This window comes from Spea bombifrons, chromosome 2 (genome assembly GCF_027358695.1).
Source record: "Spea bombifrons isolate aSpeBom1 chromosome 2, aSpeBom1.2.pri, whole genome shotgun sequence".
Taxonomy (NCBI): domain Eukaryota; kingdom Metazoa; phylum Chordata; class Amphibia; order Anura; family Pelobatidae; genus Spea; species Spea bombifrons.
The window spans coordinates 102,328,478-102,348,879 of NC_071088.1; the positions used below are offsets into that span (position 1 = coordinate 102,328,478).

General features: G+C 37.4%; 1 protein-coding gene across 2 annotated transcripts in view; it reads left to right on the forward strand.

Moving 5' to 3' along the window:
* The window catches only part of TBC1D4 (TBC1 domain family member 4), a 63,722-nt gene that overhangs the window by 25,146 nt on the left and 18,174 nt on the right, over window positions 1–20,402 (forward strand). For both annotated transcript variants that reach the window (XM_053455406.1, XM_053455407.1), the window contains exons 3-10: window positions 2,912–3,508; window positions 10,607–10,696; window positions 11,652–11,756; window positions 13,579–13,711; window positions 14,782–14,873; window positions 15,801–15,911; window positions 19,140–19,259; window positions 20,305–20,379. In XM_053455406.1, coding sequence (XP_053311381.1) covers window positions 2,912–3,508; window positions 10,607–10,696; window positions 11,652–11,756; window positions 13,579–13,711; window positions 14,782–14,873; window positions 15,801–15,911; window positions 19,140–19,259; window positions 20,305–20,379 — 1,323 coding nt within the window. The remainder of the gene's footprint in view (window positions 1–2,911; window positions 3,509–10,606; window positions 10,697–11,651; window positions 11,757–13,578; window positions 13,712–14,781; window positions 14,874–15,800; window positions 15,912–19,139; window positions 19,260–20,304; window positions 20,380–20,402) is intronic.

The window sequence follows — 20,402 nt, forward strand, 5'->3', positions numbered from 1 at the left end:
TATCTCTGTGACCAGCCTGTGTACTTTCAGATGATTTATAATGAGTCTTCAATTGTGATAATGGATACAAAGTACGTTTCACATGACCAGAACTGGCCCACCTAGATAACGGAGTCATTGGCCCAGACCACTTTCTATAAACTATCCATATTTTCAAGTAACTATCTTTGTTTTTTTTTGCTCAAACAATGTCTTGTTCATTTCATTTGAAGCCATGTAATGATCATTGTCTGGTTATATATGCCTAGGAAACCTCCTATGTATGTATTTCTTTGCTGACATGACCATTGTGTTGTAAGCAAGTAGTGAAGCCTTCCCAATCTGGCAAAACAGTGGACTATGTCGCAGGGAAAGGGTATAGTCAGGTGTTTAGGGCCTTCGTTCTGTTTGTGACTTTATCTTTAATTTGATTAGATTCTTAAAAACTAAGACTATGTTTCAGAGAAATTCATTGAATTCTATAGCAGTTTAGAATAAGAATGTTTGGAGTGATTTACGGCGTGTGTGTAGGGGTGATACATTTAAAACAGTTTGAAAAACTCATAGGAAAGAAGTGGAACATGTAGAATCTTGATGTGACATATGAAGCATTTTACGATTACCCAAAATGTTATTTTTCAAAAGCACCAAAGCTTATTTTGTATTATTAATTTATGTATTTATTTAAATTGTTGATTTTATGTAGAGGCATCATATTCTGCAGCGCTGTACATAACAGTTAAGTAGGATATAAAAAGCAAAACATAGCAATTTGGATTTGCAGAAATAAAAGGTGAGGAGGGCCCTGCTCCAAATAAAATTGTGTGATATTTTCCTGATGTCATTGAGTTGTTTTCATTGTTTGTAATAACGGTTCTCAGCAGTGAGCTCTATTATTATATGTGTGTTCATAATTTAATGTAGTTCTTGGGTAAATGCACACTGGTGAGGGCACGATGCCTGGAAAAAGAAGACTAATACACTGCTTAGTGCGGAAACATAGCTGCAAACTCAACGCTCTTTAATTCAAATAATCCTTGAGAGGTAACATTCTCTCATATAATACATTCAAAAGTGTAGTTAAAAGAGAAAAAGATTTTTAGTGTAGGAACAAAACATAGATTTTTTTGTATTTTACTTATACATTATACTTATCATATTGTGGTGCTGCTTGGTTTTTTTTTCTCTTTTTTTTCTATTTATGGCAACTGTTTGTCGTATTTTTTTAAGACATAGTTCTTTGAATTCTTGAAATTGATTTACAAGCTTTGTGTGCTAGTAGGCCATAGTTATATTTGGAGGCCATTGAGTGAAGGACATCTGGCATAACACTGTGGGCTGAAGCCCAGGACGTGATTACACAAGGTTTTGGCTTAGTCCAGGGGTTCCTGAACTTGTCCTCAAGTACCATTATACTGAGTGTCTCTTTACATATAATATTAAGGTAAAGATCAAAACTATCGCCCTCCTTTATGTGCAAGAAGAAATGTTGCATTTCACAACCACAGCATTAATAGAATGTAAATATATGAGAGTAAGCAGAGCACCTCTTCTTCTGTACCACCACGTTATTATTCATGTTATATTTTCACCTTGTTTTAAATAATGAATCCATCTATGTTCTTAAACCTCTGTGTGTCAAACTCTTAAATGTATAATGTAGTAAGGACAAGTTCTAAAGAATGTTTTTTTTTATCAAACAAAATGTGTCTGGTTTGCTCATTCACAACACCAAACTGTGTTACTTTTTGAGCAGGGTCCATACTTTACCTTATGTATCAGTTTGATTTTGTAACAAGCCACGTTCTGTATAAAGTGTTTTGGTACTATATAAATAATAGTCACAATCTAATCAGTTAGGAAATAAATATGCACTAAATATCATACGGTGCGGCTCTTATGCTGCCTAACAGATGGCCTCCCTTAGAGTTTATTGCTCAGCCTGGCCACAAGGGGGCCCAATCTGTGGCCGCATGCGAGTGTGCTCATGAATGCGAGTGTGCTCATGAATGCACGTGCACGGCTGACAGCTGTGAGACCCCCCTGATGACAGGAGGCAGCTGCTGGGTAAATAACCGAGCTTTGTTTCTCAAGGAAAAACTTGCTGACCCATGAAAAATCAAATTGGCACAGCTGCCTCTTTAAATGATTCTTCAGTTGGGTAAAAAGTGGCAGCGATAACGTAGACAAAAAAGGGATATAAAAATATGTTTACCTCTCGTCTCTTTTATAATAGTGCACAGCTGTTCAAAGATCACATTACTGTTACAATGGATAGTTTAGTGCCTACTGTACTCTTACAGAGCCTCCCTTTTTACCCTTTGCTGCTTCTGCTATAAGACCATTTTTTTTAATCACGACCCTTTCAACAAAGTAAAAAAATAGGCAGTATTTTTATTTATTAAGAGTGTGGAACTTGGCCTACTGCATATAATCCAGGGGTTTCCTTCCCTGCTGAATAACATTTCCCTTGTCTATTGTGCCTATCACATGTTATGTCTCAGTTATAAAAGTATTTTAATGAAATGTATATTAAAAGTTGTTCCTGGGTACAAGACATAATTACTTGAAAAACAACTAATAAATAAATTAAAAAAAAGAAAATATTTTGTTTGTTTTAATAATACATTGTAAATATAAATAGAATAAAAAAAAATCTGATGAGTCCAACAACCTTCTAACTATATAACAAAAATTGCACATTTCATTATTGGGCTGTTTTGGCACCTTTCACCAAGGCTTCCAGATCTTCCTTTACGAAATTGTCCGGCATCCGGAAAGCTGTCTGCAAAAGGAACCTTAATGTTTTGTTATCAAAAAGATTTGATGCTATACCATATACATTTTCCTTCGTACAAGGACATCTCTGTGAGTTTTTATTTTTAGTAATATGTGTATTTATTCTGAATGTGTGTTTTTGTTTCCTCCTCAGGTTTCTAATGTGATCAGTAGCATACGTCAAGTCTCCAAAGTTGCCCTGAAAGAAGATTCTAAACCCAACAAAGATAATGAAGATGCATTTTATAACTCACAAAAATTTGAAGTTTTATATTGTGGGAAAGTGGTAATTGCACATAAAAAAGCCTCGTCTACCCTGGTTGATGATTGTATTGAGAAATTTAGTCAGCATGAACGCCAGCGTCTTAAACTCCTGAGTGAACAGCGAAGTTCCGACTCTACCAGTGACTTCACGCTGGCTGAGACAGAGGCTCCTGCTTCACCATCTGACTTATTTCAGGAGCAGGAGAAGGAGATGGAGAATAATGGCTCCCAATCCTCTGGACGTCATTCGGGAATGTTTATCGTTGGTAGCCAGAGCAATCTAACATGTCCTCGGGTGTCATTCCCTGAGAGGATTTTAGAAGATTCTGGTTTTGAAGATCAGCAAGAGTTTAGATCTCGCTGTAGTAGTGTTACCATCCAGAAAAGAGTCAATGATGGAAAAATACAGCCAAGAAGGAGGCATGCAAGCGCACCAAGCCATGTTCAACCATCCGATTCTGAAAAGAACAGAACAATGCTGTTTCAGGTATATAATACTCCGTACTCTATTATCTGTTTGGGGTTCGTAAGATGCTGTGAACTACAATAATAACTTCAATGCCACATGCTTGCAACTAGCAGTTAAACTATCCTTACTTGGACGTGAAGCATAAGCATCAATATAAGTTGGCAATAAAGCAATTCTACATAATTGCTTTACAGATTATAAACAATCATTGGTATATATCATATGTCATTCAATGGGGAGCTTTTCTAGGAAAATACAATAGGACAGTTACAAAGTACACATAATGCCTTCCCTGCTTTTTGCAGCCAAGAGTCTGTTTTTCCCGACATGCTGCCCTAGACCTAGTTGGTCTAAGCCAATATACTCTGTTTTAGATGACTGGAGTTATAAATCAAGGTTAGGTAAATATATCACCCTTCGGCTGTTGCTGATCTAATTGGTGAACATCATCTAGACCAACCACACACATAGGCAAGCTATGCAGCTACCTAAGGGGTTGAGCTGGTGGTGGACACCATTATGAAGTTCTTTTCAATGTCAGAAACAAGTGAAGGCAGGAGAGTGGTGCCAGAAAGCTAATATGCCTTGGGCACCAGAGATCCTGGGGAAGACTAAAACATAATGCGTACTTTAGTAGTATATGGTGTATTGTCCAGCCCTGAGCTGGTTGGATATATATTTTTTCTACTCCACAACAATACAAAATGACTTATGACTTCTGTTACTGTTACACAACATCTGCTAGTTTATATTACCATTTTCTTTCCTGCCCTAACACAAATTTCTAAGTGTGTTTTTTTTTTCTTTGTAGTGATTTCCTATTCCGTTTGTTCTACCATGAGTTATCTCACTGATGTTGTATGTTACCATGTATGGTTATTTCTTGTGTCCTGATTACCAGTTATGTCTCAATCGGAATTCTAATAAGCTGATTTTATGTTTATTTTATTATACAGTGTTTAACCCCTTAACGACAATCCCCGTACATGTACGGGGTTGCCGTGCAACGGGTTAACGACAATGCCCGTACATGTACGGGCTGCCGTTAAATAGCTGCATCGCCGGCTTTGCAGCATCCACGGAAGCCTCACAAGTGAGGCTGACCGTGGATCCGGGGAGGGCAGCCCTCGGCGCCCGGCTAAAACAGCTTAGGAAGCGATCTGATTCGCTTCCTAAGCATAAATGGTGTTACTGACATGCCTCGATATCGAGGCATGTCAGTAACACTACCCCCCGACCCCCGATCGCCTTGTGATTGCTCCGAAGAGCAACCACAAGTGCCATCCTGTAAATGACGTTGCCGTCATTCACAGGATGGCATCAACAATAAATATGAGTTCATAGAGGGTCTATCCAGACCCTCTTGTGAACTCTCGAGCTCCTCCTGCAGGTTGAATGCAGGTACTGCATCCAACCATGCAAGGTCAATGGAGCCCAGCTCACTAATGAGTGATTAGTAAAAAAATTTAAAAAAAAAATTAAAAAAATGTTTAAAAAAAATAAAAATAATATGGTAACATATAAAAATCCCCACTGTCACCAAAAAAAAATAAAAAAAATTAATAAGCAAGTCCTAAAATTCTTTATCTTTACAAAAATTCCAGCATTGAAAGAGTTAAAATATTGGCATTACAAATGCCCATAGGGTGTCTCGTATTAAAAAATGCATGAGTTGATGGGGTAAATTGAATTGGCCGGGTTCAAAGGTGTCCCAAATATGGGACATGGGGGCAGTAGGATCAGATGTCTAAATGGCCAAAAAATACACACCTCACAAAGGCGGCCTTTTACCTCCCAAATAACCCAACAAACCCATGCATGTGGGGTATCACTGCGCTCAGTAGATGTTACTGAACACAAATTGGGGTATTGTTTGACAGGGACATATACCAGGAGCGATAAATTTATAGCTGAAGTACAACGTGTGTGAAAAAAATACAAAAAAAAGTTTCACAAAGGCTGGTGGTAAAATTAGTGCATGGAAAGGGTTAAATTACCAGCATGTGAAATACCTTGGGGTGTCTAGTTTTTAAAAATATATGACTTGATGGGGTAAATTGCATTGGCCGGCTTCAAAGATACCCGAAATGGCACATGGGGGGAAGAATTACCAGATTTGGAAAAAAAGGTTTTGAAATAGCAAAACGCTACCTGTACTTATTGCCCCATAACGTGCAGAAAAAAGCAAAAAAACATAAAAACATTGGGTATTTCTAAACTCAGGACAAATAGTAGAATCTATTTAGCAGGTTTTTTCATTCGTTTTTGCAGATGAGTAAAAGTTTTTTGTTTAAAAAGTGAGAAAAAGTAATTTTTTAACAAAAAATCCCCATATTTTATCATTTTTTTTATAGTGAATTAGATGATATGATAAAATTAATGGTATCTAAAGAAAGCCCTGTTTGTCCTGAAAAAAACAATATATAATATGTGTGGGAGCACGAAATGAGAAAGAAGAAAATCAGAGCTAAACAGCAACACCGAAAAATGTTAAAATAGCCATTGTCCCACAATATACTACGAGTAAAAACCCCTATTGTCCTTAAGGGGTTAAAGCACAACTTTATTTATGTAACTAGTTTTGTGATTAAATTGCTAGCTATTTATTAACCTTATACGACAAACACAGTTCTAAATCATATTTGCAGACATATATAAAACAAGACTGAGAAATTTAAATTTAAGTTGTCACAATGTTTGGTTTGGTAAGATACACAAAAATTAAAAATTTACAAAAGTTATAAACTCAATGGTAGCAAGAAAGAAAGAAGATCTTTAATGCCAAGGCAGCTAAGCACTAGTGTAAAGAAGACAAACAGCATTAACCGTTGGGTACTTAAATAAAAATATTATTATTAAAGTAAGAAATTATTCATCAATCAGTCATGTTATATTCTTTTTCTATAGGTCTGATTAGAACCTTTGCAGTGTTTAGGTTTCATCTTGTAAGTTGTTTGGAGCTATTACCCCGTAGAGACATAATGCCCTTTTCCAGATGCAGCGCGGAGCATGTACCTCTCAATCTGATAACATCCTCATGTTAAAGCACTAGCTAGCTGAAGAGCTAGCATGTCACGGCTCATTTCCCCTTCTCTTCTAACTTTGGAGGGCATGGCACTATTCCAGTAGAGCTGCATGAACCTATCTAGTTTCATTCTCAGAAAAGCAATGAGAAAAAAACACTTTAAAACAAGCTTGTGTAAATGGCATCCAAGTGAATATTTGTTTTCCAAAGCTTTAATGCAAGAGGCATTTTACTGCAGCCCCCCTCTAGACAACTGTATGTGCTAAGCCACGTAAAAAAAAAGTTAAATAAGAAAAAAGATTTCTTCAGTTCTTTTCCACTGTATTGCTAAATGACCTGGCCCAGCTAAAGGTAAACATATGCTCATTTTAAGCTATTAGCAGTTTTGCCAAAATATGGCAGGAAAACATGACTCAAGGGCAGATGGATGAATCTCTGCTTCACCCAATTTTTAATTTAACATGTTTGCCCATAAATTACCCTCCTTGATGAGAATGTATGAATACGTCACTCAAAGGTTTCATTCACCATTCAAGCTTTTCTGTTATTACTGTACTGAATGTCATCTGCTGTTTAAGTGTCAATTGCATCTCCTATATATATAATATATAAATGAGGACTTTCTGTTATTTGTTCTGTGTGTGAGATGTAGGATTCCCCTTAAATGTCAGAATGCCAAGATACTACTTATCTACACACAAGAGTCTAGAACCAAGGTGCTGGTAGTTGGGAGAGGAGCTGTATGAGGCTTCTGCTCTTAACCGCGTTGGAGCCAGAGATCAATGTAGAAAGCAGGACAAGGACAAGCGAACCAGAACCAGAGACCTTAGACAAACCAAATTCAAGGCCCTGGGGAGGTCCAAATGGAAAAGTACAGGCAGTGTTCAGGGCAACTAAGATATTTAAGATATCAGGTTAGACTAGACTGCACAGGTTTGTTCAGCAACTTCTCTCTGTTGATTGACAAGCAGGGTCATTCAACAGAGAGATGTTGCTTGAACAAACCTGGACCAAGGCAACCATGTGCTTGGAGATCCTGCAGTTGTTAGGCTTGTATAAGGCATATCTGGGGGGGGGGGGTTGGCATCTCTGGGGCGGGCAGAGCAGCATATTCAGGGGGTATAAGGCATACGAGGGGGGCAGAGTGGCATATCAGGGGGCATAAGGCATAGCTGGGGGATATAAGGCATATCTTGGGGTTATAAGGCATATCTTGGGGGGGCGTAGCGGCATATTAGGGGGTATAAGGCATATCTGGGGGACAGAGTGGCATATCTGGGGTACAGGGTAGCAAGCCTGGGTCAGATGTGCATAACTGGAGGGCAGGTTGGAAAAGAAAAGGAAATAAAAACAAGAAATACATTTTTCTCAATCATAGTTTTTAAATATGAAAAAATAGTTTGTTTTAAATAAACAAAAAATTGCATATTGTTTTTTTTATCCGATTAATCTATTATTTGAAAAAATAATCGGCATACTAATCGATTATGGAAAAAAAGTTCATAAAGCACACCTAGATTGCACACACCTTTGCATATATATATATATATATATATATATATATATACTGGAGATTAATTCAAATCACTTGTTGGTTTAGTGAGCTTGCACAATTTGCTCTGGAAATGACCTTGCTAAATGCCATCTCTTCATCATCTGCATATATCAAGATGTGGCCAAAATCCAAGCTTCAATGAGCACATTTTGCTAGAGAGGATCAGTCAAGGTAGCTTGTGTAATCGGTGGACTGCTATTCAAACACAGTGTCTATGTGCTGATATAGGGGAAAGGGCCCCAAATTCCTGTCTCGGTATTGTAACGTTTTAAATACTCATTTTGTTCTTCATATACCAGAGCGGTGTCCATCTGACCCTCCAAGCAGAAGTTTAGGCTCAGAGGTCCCACTGAGCAACAAGATCATTGAACCAATTTTGAGCAACCCATAGCGTTCCTGCTTTTGGTGGACAAGGAAGCCTCTCATCCATAGACTGTTTATATGAACACTATGTAGCTGTAGTCATCATCCAATTTTGTAGGCTGGTTGTGGTATAGCAAGGTGCCAAAGGGGCAACACATAATGCTTTTCCAATAACAATTTTACGACTTTTATAAAGGCAAGATTACATGTCTCTGTACCAAAAACAATATGTCTGGACACCATTTGTGTTTTGTTGCTTTCTGCAGTACAGAGTATTTTTTAATACCTCTTTAGAGGAGGTTTCAGGGACATTGGTCTGTCTCTTTCAGGAAAATACACATTTTTATTGAAATGAATTTGAGTTATTCTAAAGTCTAAAGGAAGGTATTTGAATTCCGTGCCATAGGGCAGGAGGCAGTTCTGCAGTAATATGTACCCTTTTATTTTGGGAAAAAACCTGCAAATCTCTGATGTGCTGTTTTTATAATTAAATTGCACAGTTTATAGAGGCATTGAATGAGCAAAATGCTTCAGGCATGTACTGAATGTTCTGTAGCTGGATTTTGTCTCCACTTCTTAAAGCGATAGTGGACCTGGATACAAATTTATTCTTGCAAAGCTGTCCTGGTCTGGCCCTTTACAGAATGGTTTCTCTTGTTCTTCTAAAACACTTTCTGTTAAATATTGAGCTGTATGGTGTTCTGACACGTACTAACTGGTTGTAGAATTAAGTGAATGTGGTAGGATTTTCTCTTCAGAACCAATAATGTCACAATGTCCCTACTCTTACCCAGGGCCGGCCTTAGGGGTGTGCGACCTGTGTGCAACAGGGGCGCCTGCCCGGGACTGAAATTAAAGCATCGTTTTTTTTTTAACTTTATTTAACATCCTCCATATTAAATAAAGTTGTTTTAACTTTATTTAACATGGAGGATGTTAAATAAAGTTAAAACAAACAAAAAAAAACAATGTTTCAATTTAAGTCCCGGGCAGGGGCGCAGAGCGGTCGCTCGTGAAGTTTTCAACGACCGATCGGCGCCCCTCACTCTCCGTGACTCCGTGCCCGCTCCCACCACAGGACTACGGCAACGAGGTAAGTAAGGATAGGGGGAGGGGGCAGAGGGAGCGCACAGGGCGCCAGAACACTTAAGGCTGGCTCTGCTCTTACCCAAATTGCCCAAACCACTTTGACCTAACCTTACTCCATCCACATTCACACTCATAGTTTCACACATATCGACTTAAGTGTAGTGTCCTACTGAGTGAAGCATGACCTAGCAGCATGTTACTGGTGGTGCTTTACCCGGTTCTCTGCCAAATGAAATAACAAAGTGAAGATACTGCCCAAATCCACAATTTATATGTAGTAGGAAATGTTACAGTCTGAACTCAAATATGTTATATTACGTTACTATTTTTCATATGTCAGCATTGATATCATTTAATGACCACCACAAGCTACTAATTAGCAAGTGTATTGATGCACGACTGGGTTCACCATAAGGCTCGTTAAGCTTGTGCCTAGAGACCCACATTTAAAGAGCAATATGGAAGACAACAAAAGAATAGCTTTATGGTAGTCGTAACCATTCTAGGTAAGTCTAGCCATTTTGTAAAATGCACTCGTTATATTCTTCAACTGGCCGTCTGCAAACATTTTTATTTTAATTTTACATTTTCAGGAGGCACATTTACTCAATTTGCCTAGTCTTGTCGTGATACCAAAAAGCTAGTGATGGAAAACCCCAAACAATATGGGCTACTAAATCCACAGATCTAATACAGGGACCAACGAATAGAAGATCAAATATTACTGTGCATGGGACATAAGCAAGCAAAGGGGGAACCCTTCCATATGCACCACATAAATAGCCCAAAACTGGGTGATCTGTTTTGTTTGTTAGAAAAGCAGGCTTTGTGATTACCCGGATGAGACCCTTAGGGCTATGGTAAACCATGTGGCTACTGCTGCTATGTACAGCCACCGGCTGGAATATCCATTTGGCATGGGAACCCCCAGGCACGTGCTTAATGTCCCAAATGGAAAATCCAAATCTAATGTCCCCCTAAGTACTAATAAGTACTAATATCTGAAGGCTATTCCAAGATTCTTTGAAACTGAGATTTGTGTATGTCCTCTCTATATAACATATTCTATTTCCTTTTCTTGAAGGTTGGGCGATTTGAAATTAATCTTATAAGTCCCGATACTAAGACTGTGGTTCTTGAAAAGAATTTTAAAGATATCTCATCATGCACTCAGGTATGTGTCCTCATAATTATATATTGCGTATACAAATATGCTTGGAATCTGATTCAATTAGCTTGCTTAGACCGTCATTTTCAGTGCCTTATACACACAGAACAACATCAAATCATTATGGGTTTTTTTTCTCAGAAGTAAACATTGGAAAATATTTATAAAGTGTTGGTTTGTGAAAACACAGCATCCACCTGTGTGTAAAAGATGATCACATTTTACCGCAGTTTCACCATGAGAATGTTTTTGGAAACGAGTGTTTTAAAACAAAAAGTAGAAGATTTATATCACTGAACTTGAATGGTCACCCACACTGATCTGCAGTTATGTGTTCCATGTACAAAAGAGTTTTTAAACCAATTATGAAAGTTGCAATTCTATCTATTTTCATTATTTTTTATGGTGCTATATAAAACAATAAATAATAATAATAATAATAATGATGTATGTCATGAAAGCCCAGAGGCAAATGTAAGGCTGATGGAATCATTCTAAATGCAGACTTTTTACATAAAATTGATATTCTCTCTTGTAATATAGTTTGTTGTACCGTGTACACAAAACAAGAATGTCCTTAATGAGTTTGAAAGAGGTATTATTGGATTTTACTCACCCTTTGAAATAAATGATTATATTGTCTTCAGCACTTTTTGTGACAGTTTAGCGGATAAGGTCTCTCCTCTGTTTTTGTATTTAGCTCTGTGGAGATTTGGGGTCCTGAGTTTTCCATAATGTTCCAAATGTATTGCAAGCACATTTTACCTGCTTAACCACTGCAAGGAGACCTTCGGTAGTTTACATAAAATTACACTGCCTGCAATCTAAGAAGACAACAGATGTTGTTGAAGGATGGGAATCCCCCCGATTTAGAATTGTTTTGGAATGTTTGCATGCTAGGAAATATGTTTTATTCTGTACCTGTCACAGCTAATCTACATGTTTTATTTTCTTTTTGTAGGGTATTAACCACATTGATCATTTTGGTATTGTTTGTCGTGAATGCGTGGAGCCTGGGATAAATCAGTACATTTGCTATGTGTTTCAATGTGCTTCAGACGCACTGGTAAGTAAGGGGAGTAGTTAGGGTAGAAGAACAGAGTTAACAGATTTTTTCCATTTTAATAAGGCTTCTTGTTATTTTTTAGTAATACATGCGAATCTGACGCTTTTTCCTAAATTCTGCATTTAACAGTTCTGGATGCGAAAGAAACCCAAGTAATGACGGTTACAGAGACATATACATACATGCATACATACATACATACATGTATGCATACATTTTAGGAACACATGGAGCCAGACTATAGAGGCTCTGCCAATACTACACAGTCCTCCATATTGTTGGTGGGCTAGTTGGGGGAGATCAGTGATCACCATTTTAACCAGTCCATTGAGTAATGGCGCTTCAGGTAAGCCTGATCACTCTCCCTGGACCTGCCACCTAAAGTCTGCAAGGCCTAGGCCAGAATATTCCACTGGGTATATTTACTTCCCTTTCCCTTGGTTGGCATGATTATTCTTCTCTTTTGTTATCTGTGTCTTACTTTAAGTTTTAAGTCGCTGAATGTTAATTGGTTCAGGCAGCTTTTTTAAGAGTGGATTGATGTGTAGGGAAGTAACTCAAGGACAGAATATTAGATAATGGTGGTTCTGCCACACGCTGACACCAATCCCGGATTCCCTGACGTGACATTAGAAACTAAATATCACAATTACACCGATTGGAAAATAAAACACACAAGCTATATGTAGTTTCAGCAAACGTATTTACCAATGCTAAAATCAGTGATCTGCGAGAGTTGCTCTTTAAAACATAGTTAGCTCTTACTTCCAGCTTTGCTCTTTAAGGCGGTCACAACAAGGCAGTTTTTGGGATAGGTCTATGGTGGCTGACTAATCTGCTTTTGCTGATACGAGGAGATCCTGAAAACCGGACCTTTTAAGTGACCTTGGCGATCAGTAGTTGGACCGCTGACACATAGCGTGAGCAGATTACAGCTGTCTGCTTTCCCAAGTATTTTGTAACCAATATACCCTGCCAGAAACTACAGTATTTGTACTACAATATTAAGTATTTATTCTGACTTAAGATTCGCCACTCTGTCACACTGCCGACTAAGCCTAGGGGCTTGTTACTTAACACTCTCACTCTCTCGTGCTCTCATTCACCTCTCACACAAACATTCACTCACACTCATTAACTCTCTCTCTCATGCACTCTCTCACTGTCTCCCTATATGTGCAAAACCACGTATCTTTCTTTGCAAACCCATCTGCAATATTCTGGCCTTTTGGAGTAGTTCCGCAAAAAAGGGAGAGTGAATTTAGTTTACAAGCTTATGATGGTGGTTTTTTTAGCGGTTCTGTCACTTTTTCCCAAATACTACATCTTATAGTTCAGTACTCTATATCTATGTAATGGTGTACACAGATTAAAATAAGCAGTTTGTGTTTATCGCATCATGTTGGGCCAGTGCCTCTCCTTCTCTGTATCACTTCCACCCATTTCTTCTTCCAGAAAATTATTCTTTTGCACCCTCTACATGGAGATCCACCATGTTTACCCCAAGATTCCAGAACCTAAAACATATTCTTCAAGCCTTGCCCTATCCCTTAACTCATTGACAATGTTTTGCATAGATCAGATATTGTGTGTCGTAAACACTTGTAGGTCAGCACGGCCTGATAAGGTCTCACCAGAAGTAGATAGTATTCCTCGTGCACCAGTGTATCTTTTCCAGCCTCTTATTTTTATGGTACTCTTGCTTAGTGACATATATCTCTTGCATGTACTGTATGTTTGGAGCTGCAAAACAGGCGTAAAAATTTAACATACCTATTTTAGTTTCATTGTTTGGTAACCTATCTTTTTTGCATTATTTAAGGTGGATGAAATCATGCTTACTCTAAGGCAAGCTTTTAGCACGGCTGCTGCTTTCCAGAATGCAAAGACTCAGATCAAGCTGTGTGAGGCTTGCCCAATGCATTCGTTACACAAACTCTGTGAGAGAATTGAAGGTATGATACTTCAGTAGGGAAATAATTCAGTCTAGGTATTACCAACCCAAAATAGCTCTTAGTGCCAGAACTGTGTTCTGATGGCGACACTAGCACACCCTACGAAATGACTTTCTTGGGAATGTTGACAAGCGCCACTCTAGGTTCTGTTTCCTTTATTTCTATAGAGAGTACGGTTGAGTTTGAAGAGCCATTGTTGTGAATGGAAACAAATGCTTGATCTTTGGATTAATTAGCCGAGAAAAACACAAGCAAAGCTCTTGGCTTCAACAAAACCTTTGAAATGAAATATGCCTGTGTTGATGCTTAAGATAAATAGCTAGAAATGAAGAACAAAGTAACGGTTGCATACCAAGCGCATTCTACAGGAAACGTGCTCCGCGTGCTTCTTTGTGCGATTAACAAAATGAAATAAAACGTTCCCATCCTATAATATTAAAATGATTCGTGGTTCCAACTATTACAACCGTATAGTGACCCAAAGATATAAATAAGTTGAAACATTAAAGGTGTCAGCAATAAAAGACTATTATTTTATGTGCAATTACTATTAAAATAACGTACACATTGCGTAGGGTTTAGAAAACTTCCTGATGTTTAGAATAGCTGATGGTCAATGATTTCTAGATATCTGTATCTGTATGATGTTATGTTTATGAAATTTACATGCGGTAAACGTGATGGCACCACTACATTACATTATTAATGAGTAAAACTAATCACATGTGGAGAGTGCTTTTGAGAGTTAAGTGCATTCTAATTACCTTATTGGTGTAACATTAATTTTCTGGTTGGCTGTGAATATTTAAAGCGAAAAAAAACCTCCTGTTATTGCCTTACGCTGTAATATTCTCGATTTGTAACTTATTTTTGGAAAGGTTATTAAAATAAGTTTAAATGTTGAATTAAACAGCTTTATGAGTAGAGCAAAAAAACGTGGCCGGTAAGTCATGGTTTTGTTGTGCTCTGAATTTATGTGCTGGCAAAAACAGTCAGACAGTCCTAAAATAATAGGATTACAAATACTTGATTAAATGTCATCCCCTTTTTCCCATTTATTTTCCTTGCAGGCCTTTATCCACCTAGAGCCAAGCTTGTAATACAGAGACAACTATCATTGCTATCAGACAACGAGCAAGCGGATATTTTTGAACGCGTCCAGGTAATGGTTTGCATAGATTATTTGTTTTGGTTAGTGATACAAGACACTTTACAATATTTACACCTACGTTAAGCTTTACTGTAGTGTCTGCTGTTCTTTCAGTGTCAACTTCAGTAAGGTGACACATCGGCCATCTTTGCCCGGATACATATTGTTTTCACTTGTTGCTGATCGGCACATGAAAGATGCTACTCTGCAGTATGTGGGATGTAAAAAAAACTCCCAGTAGGGTATCAACTGTTTGATTGATGAAGTAATGGATTCCCTTCTGTAAACTAATACATCCTTCATGGGTACTACCTACCTAATAGGGCAAGTGGGGGCTGGGCAGCCACCAGCATAGGCCTCACTTTCTCCTTAGTGGTCTATGTGCTGCCACTGCTAGGCGTCGGGACATTAGCAGGTGGTGTAAATGTCACAAGGAAGCATGGTTAAGCCTAAGGTAACCCTGGGTGCAGGGCAGCTACCATTTTTGCCCCTCGTTAAAGACCTGTGACCAAGTAAAACTGAGCTAGTACTTTAAAGCAGACAAAACTAGTCATTTTTATCAACACTGGTCTACATCTGAGGCAAAGTTCAACATTTGGAGCACTTAACAAAGAAATAAGCGAATGCTTAAGTTGAGTTTTCCCGGTATAGTATTTACCCCATTACTGGACTTGCGTCCTGATAAATATGGAGCAATATATCAGATTGGTGGTGCTATCTCCTGCTGTTGGGTGAAGGTTGCCAAAGCTGCTTAACGTGGATGCAGTGCTTGAGAGTTTGGTTTTATTGCCTTTGCAACAGTACATATTATGGGTGAAAAATGCATATGGAAGGGTTGAGATGTATTGGCATTGGTAAATGAGGCTATGTATATGAAACTAGGGCCATGTTGCTTATTGACGAACATTCATGGCTTTTTTATTGCTTTTTTGCTCTCAGAAAATGAAAGCAGCCAGTGACCAGGAGGAGAATGAACTTGTCATCCTCCATCTCAGGCAGCTTTGTGAAGCCAAGCAGAAATGCCATGTTCATATAGGAGAGATGCAGCCGGTAAATAACATTATTGCACTTTACAATGAGCCGTATACAATCTTTAAATGTGATATTTTAAATAAGTCAGAGATCGACTACTTCTTACTGTATTTTGGTGAAGCTGTTTTAGATAAGACAGTTGATGCCTCTGGCACTTACTTGTATTAACCTTAACTTAAATGCTCTTGCCTTACTCGTTAGATCTAAACTTCAGAGTCACTGCAGCATTACAGTATATATTATTATTAAATAATATATTATTATATATCATTATTAAAAAGGTGATACTGATTCCTGATCCGGCTACATAGAGTGCTTAAATTAGTTTGATGCCCTGTGATTGTGATATATATATATAGTAAGATATATATTGTATTTTGTTACCATGTATCTCTTACCAACGTGTTATTGGTAGGGGTACAAATCACCTAAGTATACATTGTAAATAGAACACAAACTGCTTCGAATGAACGAAAGGCTGTAGTAGTGTGGTCTGTCTAATAGGTGCCTCATAGACTAAAGTACAATAGTGTAGATTGCACCGAATAATTTCCTATGTAATGTATATGTTATGGCTTTTTTAATATACATCATTGTTTTGTAATCTTAATTGGTCAGAAGGCAGTTATCCGCCTTATAATATATTTATTAAGTACTGATATGAATACATTATTTTATATATTTAATGTCTATTGACCCAAAGATTTCTTATGTTATTTTTTTAAGAAGCGCTCACATTCTTTTTAAACATTAAATTAAAGGCAGCTTTGCTTTAACAGATAAATATAAAATGTGACCTATCCCCTGCATGTTTAAATTCCCTTACTGTTTTAACCTTCACCACTTCTGCTTGGATGCCGTTCCACTTATCTACCACCCTGTAGGTAAAGTAAAGCTTCCTTACATTAAAACGAAGCCATTCACCCTCTATTTCTAGATTATGACCCCATATTCCAGCATTTCTCGTCCTTTGGAATAAACTTCCTTCCTGTACTTTGTTATGTTTATATGGCCCATGAGAGATAATGATTATTCTTTTTTTGTGATTGTGTTTCATGCAAATTGTTTTATCATGTAATCAATTTTCTTGTTCTATACATCATCTTGAGAGGATTGGTTTACAGATACTGTTTCATATGACGTTTTCTCCCACTATAGTGCCTGGCATGTAGCTGTTTTTCCCCCAAAGATTATATTCAGAAACTTTATCATTGTTAGGACTAAAAATTATGAAATAGCGTAAAAACACTTAAAATGCACTTAAAAAGGGTAAATTATTTGACTGTGGAAAACATGTAACTGACAATTTCTTTTAGGATAAATAATATTATTTTCATTCAGATGATGGATCCAGCATGTTGAAAACCTTTGTACTTGACTTTTAATATTTCTTAATAAAGTTATCTGGTAAAACCGGATTTTGCTGGTTTAAGTTTTTATCTTTTATTTTTGGTCATGTCCTTTAAACAAGGCCATCATGACTCCCATGGGTGTGTAGCAAATGCCCTGTTAGACACACAGCTTCCATCGAAGTACATATATATTTACTTTTAATGTATGGTTGTCTGTAGTTTGGCAATTTGAATGTTTTTTTTTGTATTTGCAGGTACATTGAATCTGCTTTAAGGATCAGCATTAAATTGATATCTTATATTTCTCCAAATATAAGAATAGTGATTACTGTCCTTGGTGTAAATAAGACATGTTGTTAATGTGAATAAGGTTAAATTGTCTAAGGAACAAACAATGTTGTCTAAAGGTCACATTAGTACATTAGAATGATTGTGTGGCTCCTTTGGCAACCTACTAGTCCAACCTTGTGGACGGGTCAGGGTTAGTGATAACCTTATGTCTCAATAGTAGCACATTTCTGGACAGATGTGGTAATACTTACATGATTGGAGAGCTTGCTTTCTAGGATTAGAAAATAATTATGGCACATTTATCTTGTTCTATGGGGAGGACCAAAATGGGTCTCTGTTCTCCCACACTACCACTGCCACTACCAGCAGCTCTCCCCTTGCTGGGCCTTTTGATGTTGGACATTTTTTTTAGGTAATCAGGCTTTTTGGGAGCATCCAGAGGTTGGGCAGACTAGATGGGCCAAATGAAATGAGGAATAAATGATCAGGATGAAACAAAGAAAGGGTGAAACCCTACCTATGGTGATTTGATTTCTCCCAAACTGGAACATTTCTGTGGACACCCATTTGGCGCACTTAGACCATCGTCATGTATATGACTCTGTGAATCTGAGTCTTAGGTTTTCTTTACTGTATACCAAGTGGACAGTCTTTTAGCATTGTGTTTGTTGTCACTCTGAATGCAGTAACACAATGTCTTTGTTTTTAAAAGCAATACAATCTTATTATTTTTAAACGGTACGGTATTTATATGCGCCATTGGAAAAGCTTCCAGTGGAGAGACATAAAATATACATTAAGGCAATTTAAAATTGCACTAACTTTATATGTCAAATGATTGCTGTGCCTTGTTTTTATTCCCCATGTGTAGCATAAAAGCAGAAAAGGGAATTTGAATACAATTGGATGTTTTTTTTTGCGCAGTTAAAGACTAACATCAGAATAATGGTTATGGTGGATTATGTTTTTGAGGAAGGGTATTTTGTTGTTTAATCCTCTTTATGAGAGGTTTCAGATAGCAGTATTACCATATACAAACCTCCCAAGTATACCTCAGTAGAAGGTTACAGCCCTAAAAGTTATAATAATCTCTTATTTATGTATTCATTATTTATTATTCATTTCTTATAAATGTCTTATTACATATGTAAAACCACGAGACCCTGGAAAAAAGAAGAAACCACAGCTTCTGTGATCCCTGTACCCCTTTGTAGAATAAGTAAGAGCATTTCAATAAGAATTTAAAGATCCATACTTCGACTGCATTAATATATATTGCCATATAGAATAATAGACAGTAAGCTCGTTTGAGCAGGGTCCTCCTCACCTGTCGTTTCTGTAAATCAAATTGTTATGTTATATGCCACTTATTATCTCCTGTTTACCCATTGTACAGCGCTACGGAATATGCTGAATCTATATAAAACAATAAATAATAAGAATTAAATTTACTGCTGCAGGGAGGACAGCACTTTGAATTACTCTTGTGCTTCTAGCCAAAGAGAGTGGACCTCTTCGTCCTTTAAATTGTCGGATTTGAGGATTAAAAGACTCCTGCTGAGAGCTTTTGGCCTCTTTAATCTTTTTTATTGCTTCTTTACAGAGTCTATCGTGCAGCGCGATTCCAGAGAATACAGCACCCAGTGGCAGATTCAAACTTGATGTTCTGAAGAACAAGGCCAAGAAATCCTTGACCAGCTCTCTGGAAAATATTTTTTCAAGGGTAGGATTAACAGTGAGGCGCCTAAAACATTGTCTGTTTTCTCAATGACATTGTAGCTTGGTGTATGTTTTGGGTCTTGTACTCGCATTGTACTTGGATTATCTTTCAGTACATTTAATTATTTACAACAATGCTTGTTTTCACAGGGCCTTATTTATATTTAAAGGGAACTTTAAAAAGAGTTTTCAAAAATTGTTTTGCTTTTTTTTTGTAAAAAAAATCAATATTATTAACACTGAAGCCTTATGGTAATAATAAAATAATAAAATTACCCTGATCGACATTCTGACTCGTAAAAGTCTATGGAGAAAGATTTCTCCATATGTCTATTGGATAAACAGGACTTCATTAGCAATGCTTAAACAGCAGCTCAGTGTGGGATTTTCATCAGTGCTATACTAGGTTACTATATACAGCGCTGTAAAGAGATTGACACAGATGAAAGATAAAAAAAGGAATGGGTTTGATAGACAGAATATCTGTAGATATAAGGCAGAATTGACCTAATCTGTGTAATTGACTTCAGCCAAACATTAGGCTATATCTGCAAAATGGTATTTACAGTTATTTTAAGTCTTAGAGACGCAGGCTGTCAACTTCAGATATATTATTTGTTGGTTAATAATTAATATATATATATATATATAAAATACAATTGCTTAATCTGATTATCAGTTTATCAGAACGTATCAATTTTTTGTGTTAACCTTGCTAAAACTCAGAAGAGCCAGAGAAACCAAGCAAATTCACCATTCTCCGAAGAGTTCTGGGTGCCCTCACATATATATATGTTATTCCGTGTGTGATGCATCTGTTTTTTTTTGGGGGGGAACAGTTTATAATTCCCAGGAATATGACAAAATACATAAGAAACTCTGTTTCTTACAAGATTAGATTTTCAGTTTCAAATGTGGCATCTTACGAACAAGGATCACCTATGTGGCCGCATTTGGCACTTGTTAGACAGAGCAGGGTGCGTGTCTGAACACCATATTGCTGCCTTTATTATAGTAATACTGACAATGTTGGAACAATGTGTCCACAGGGGGCAAGCAGAATGAGAGGGCGGCTGGGCAGCATGGACAGTTTTGATCGTTGCAACAGTTTTACATCCGACAAGGTATGTATGTCATAGGTTTACAT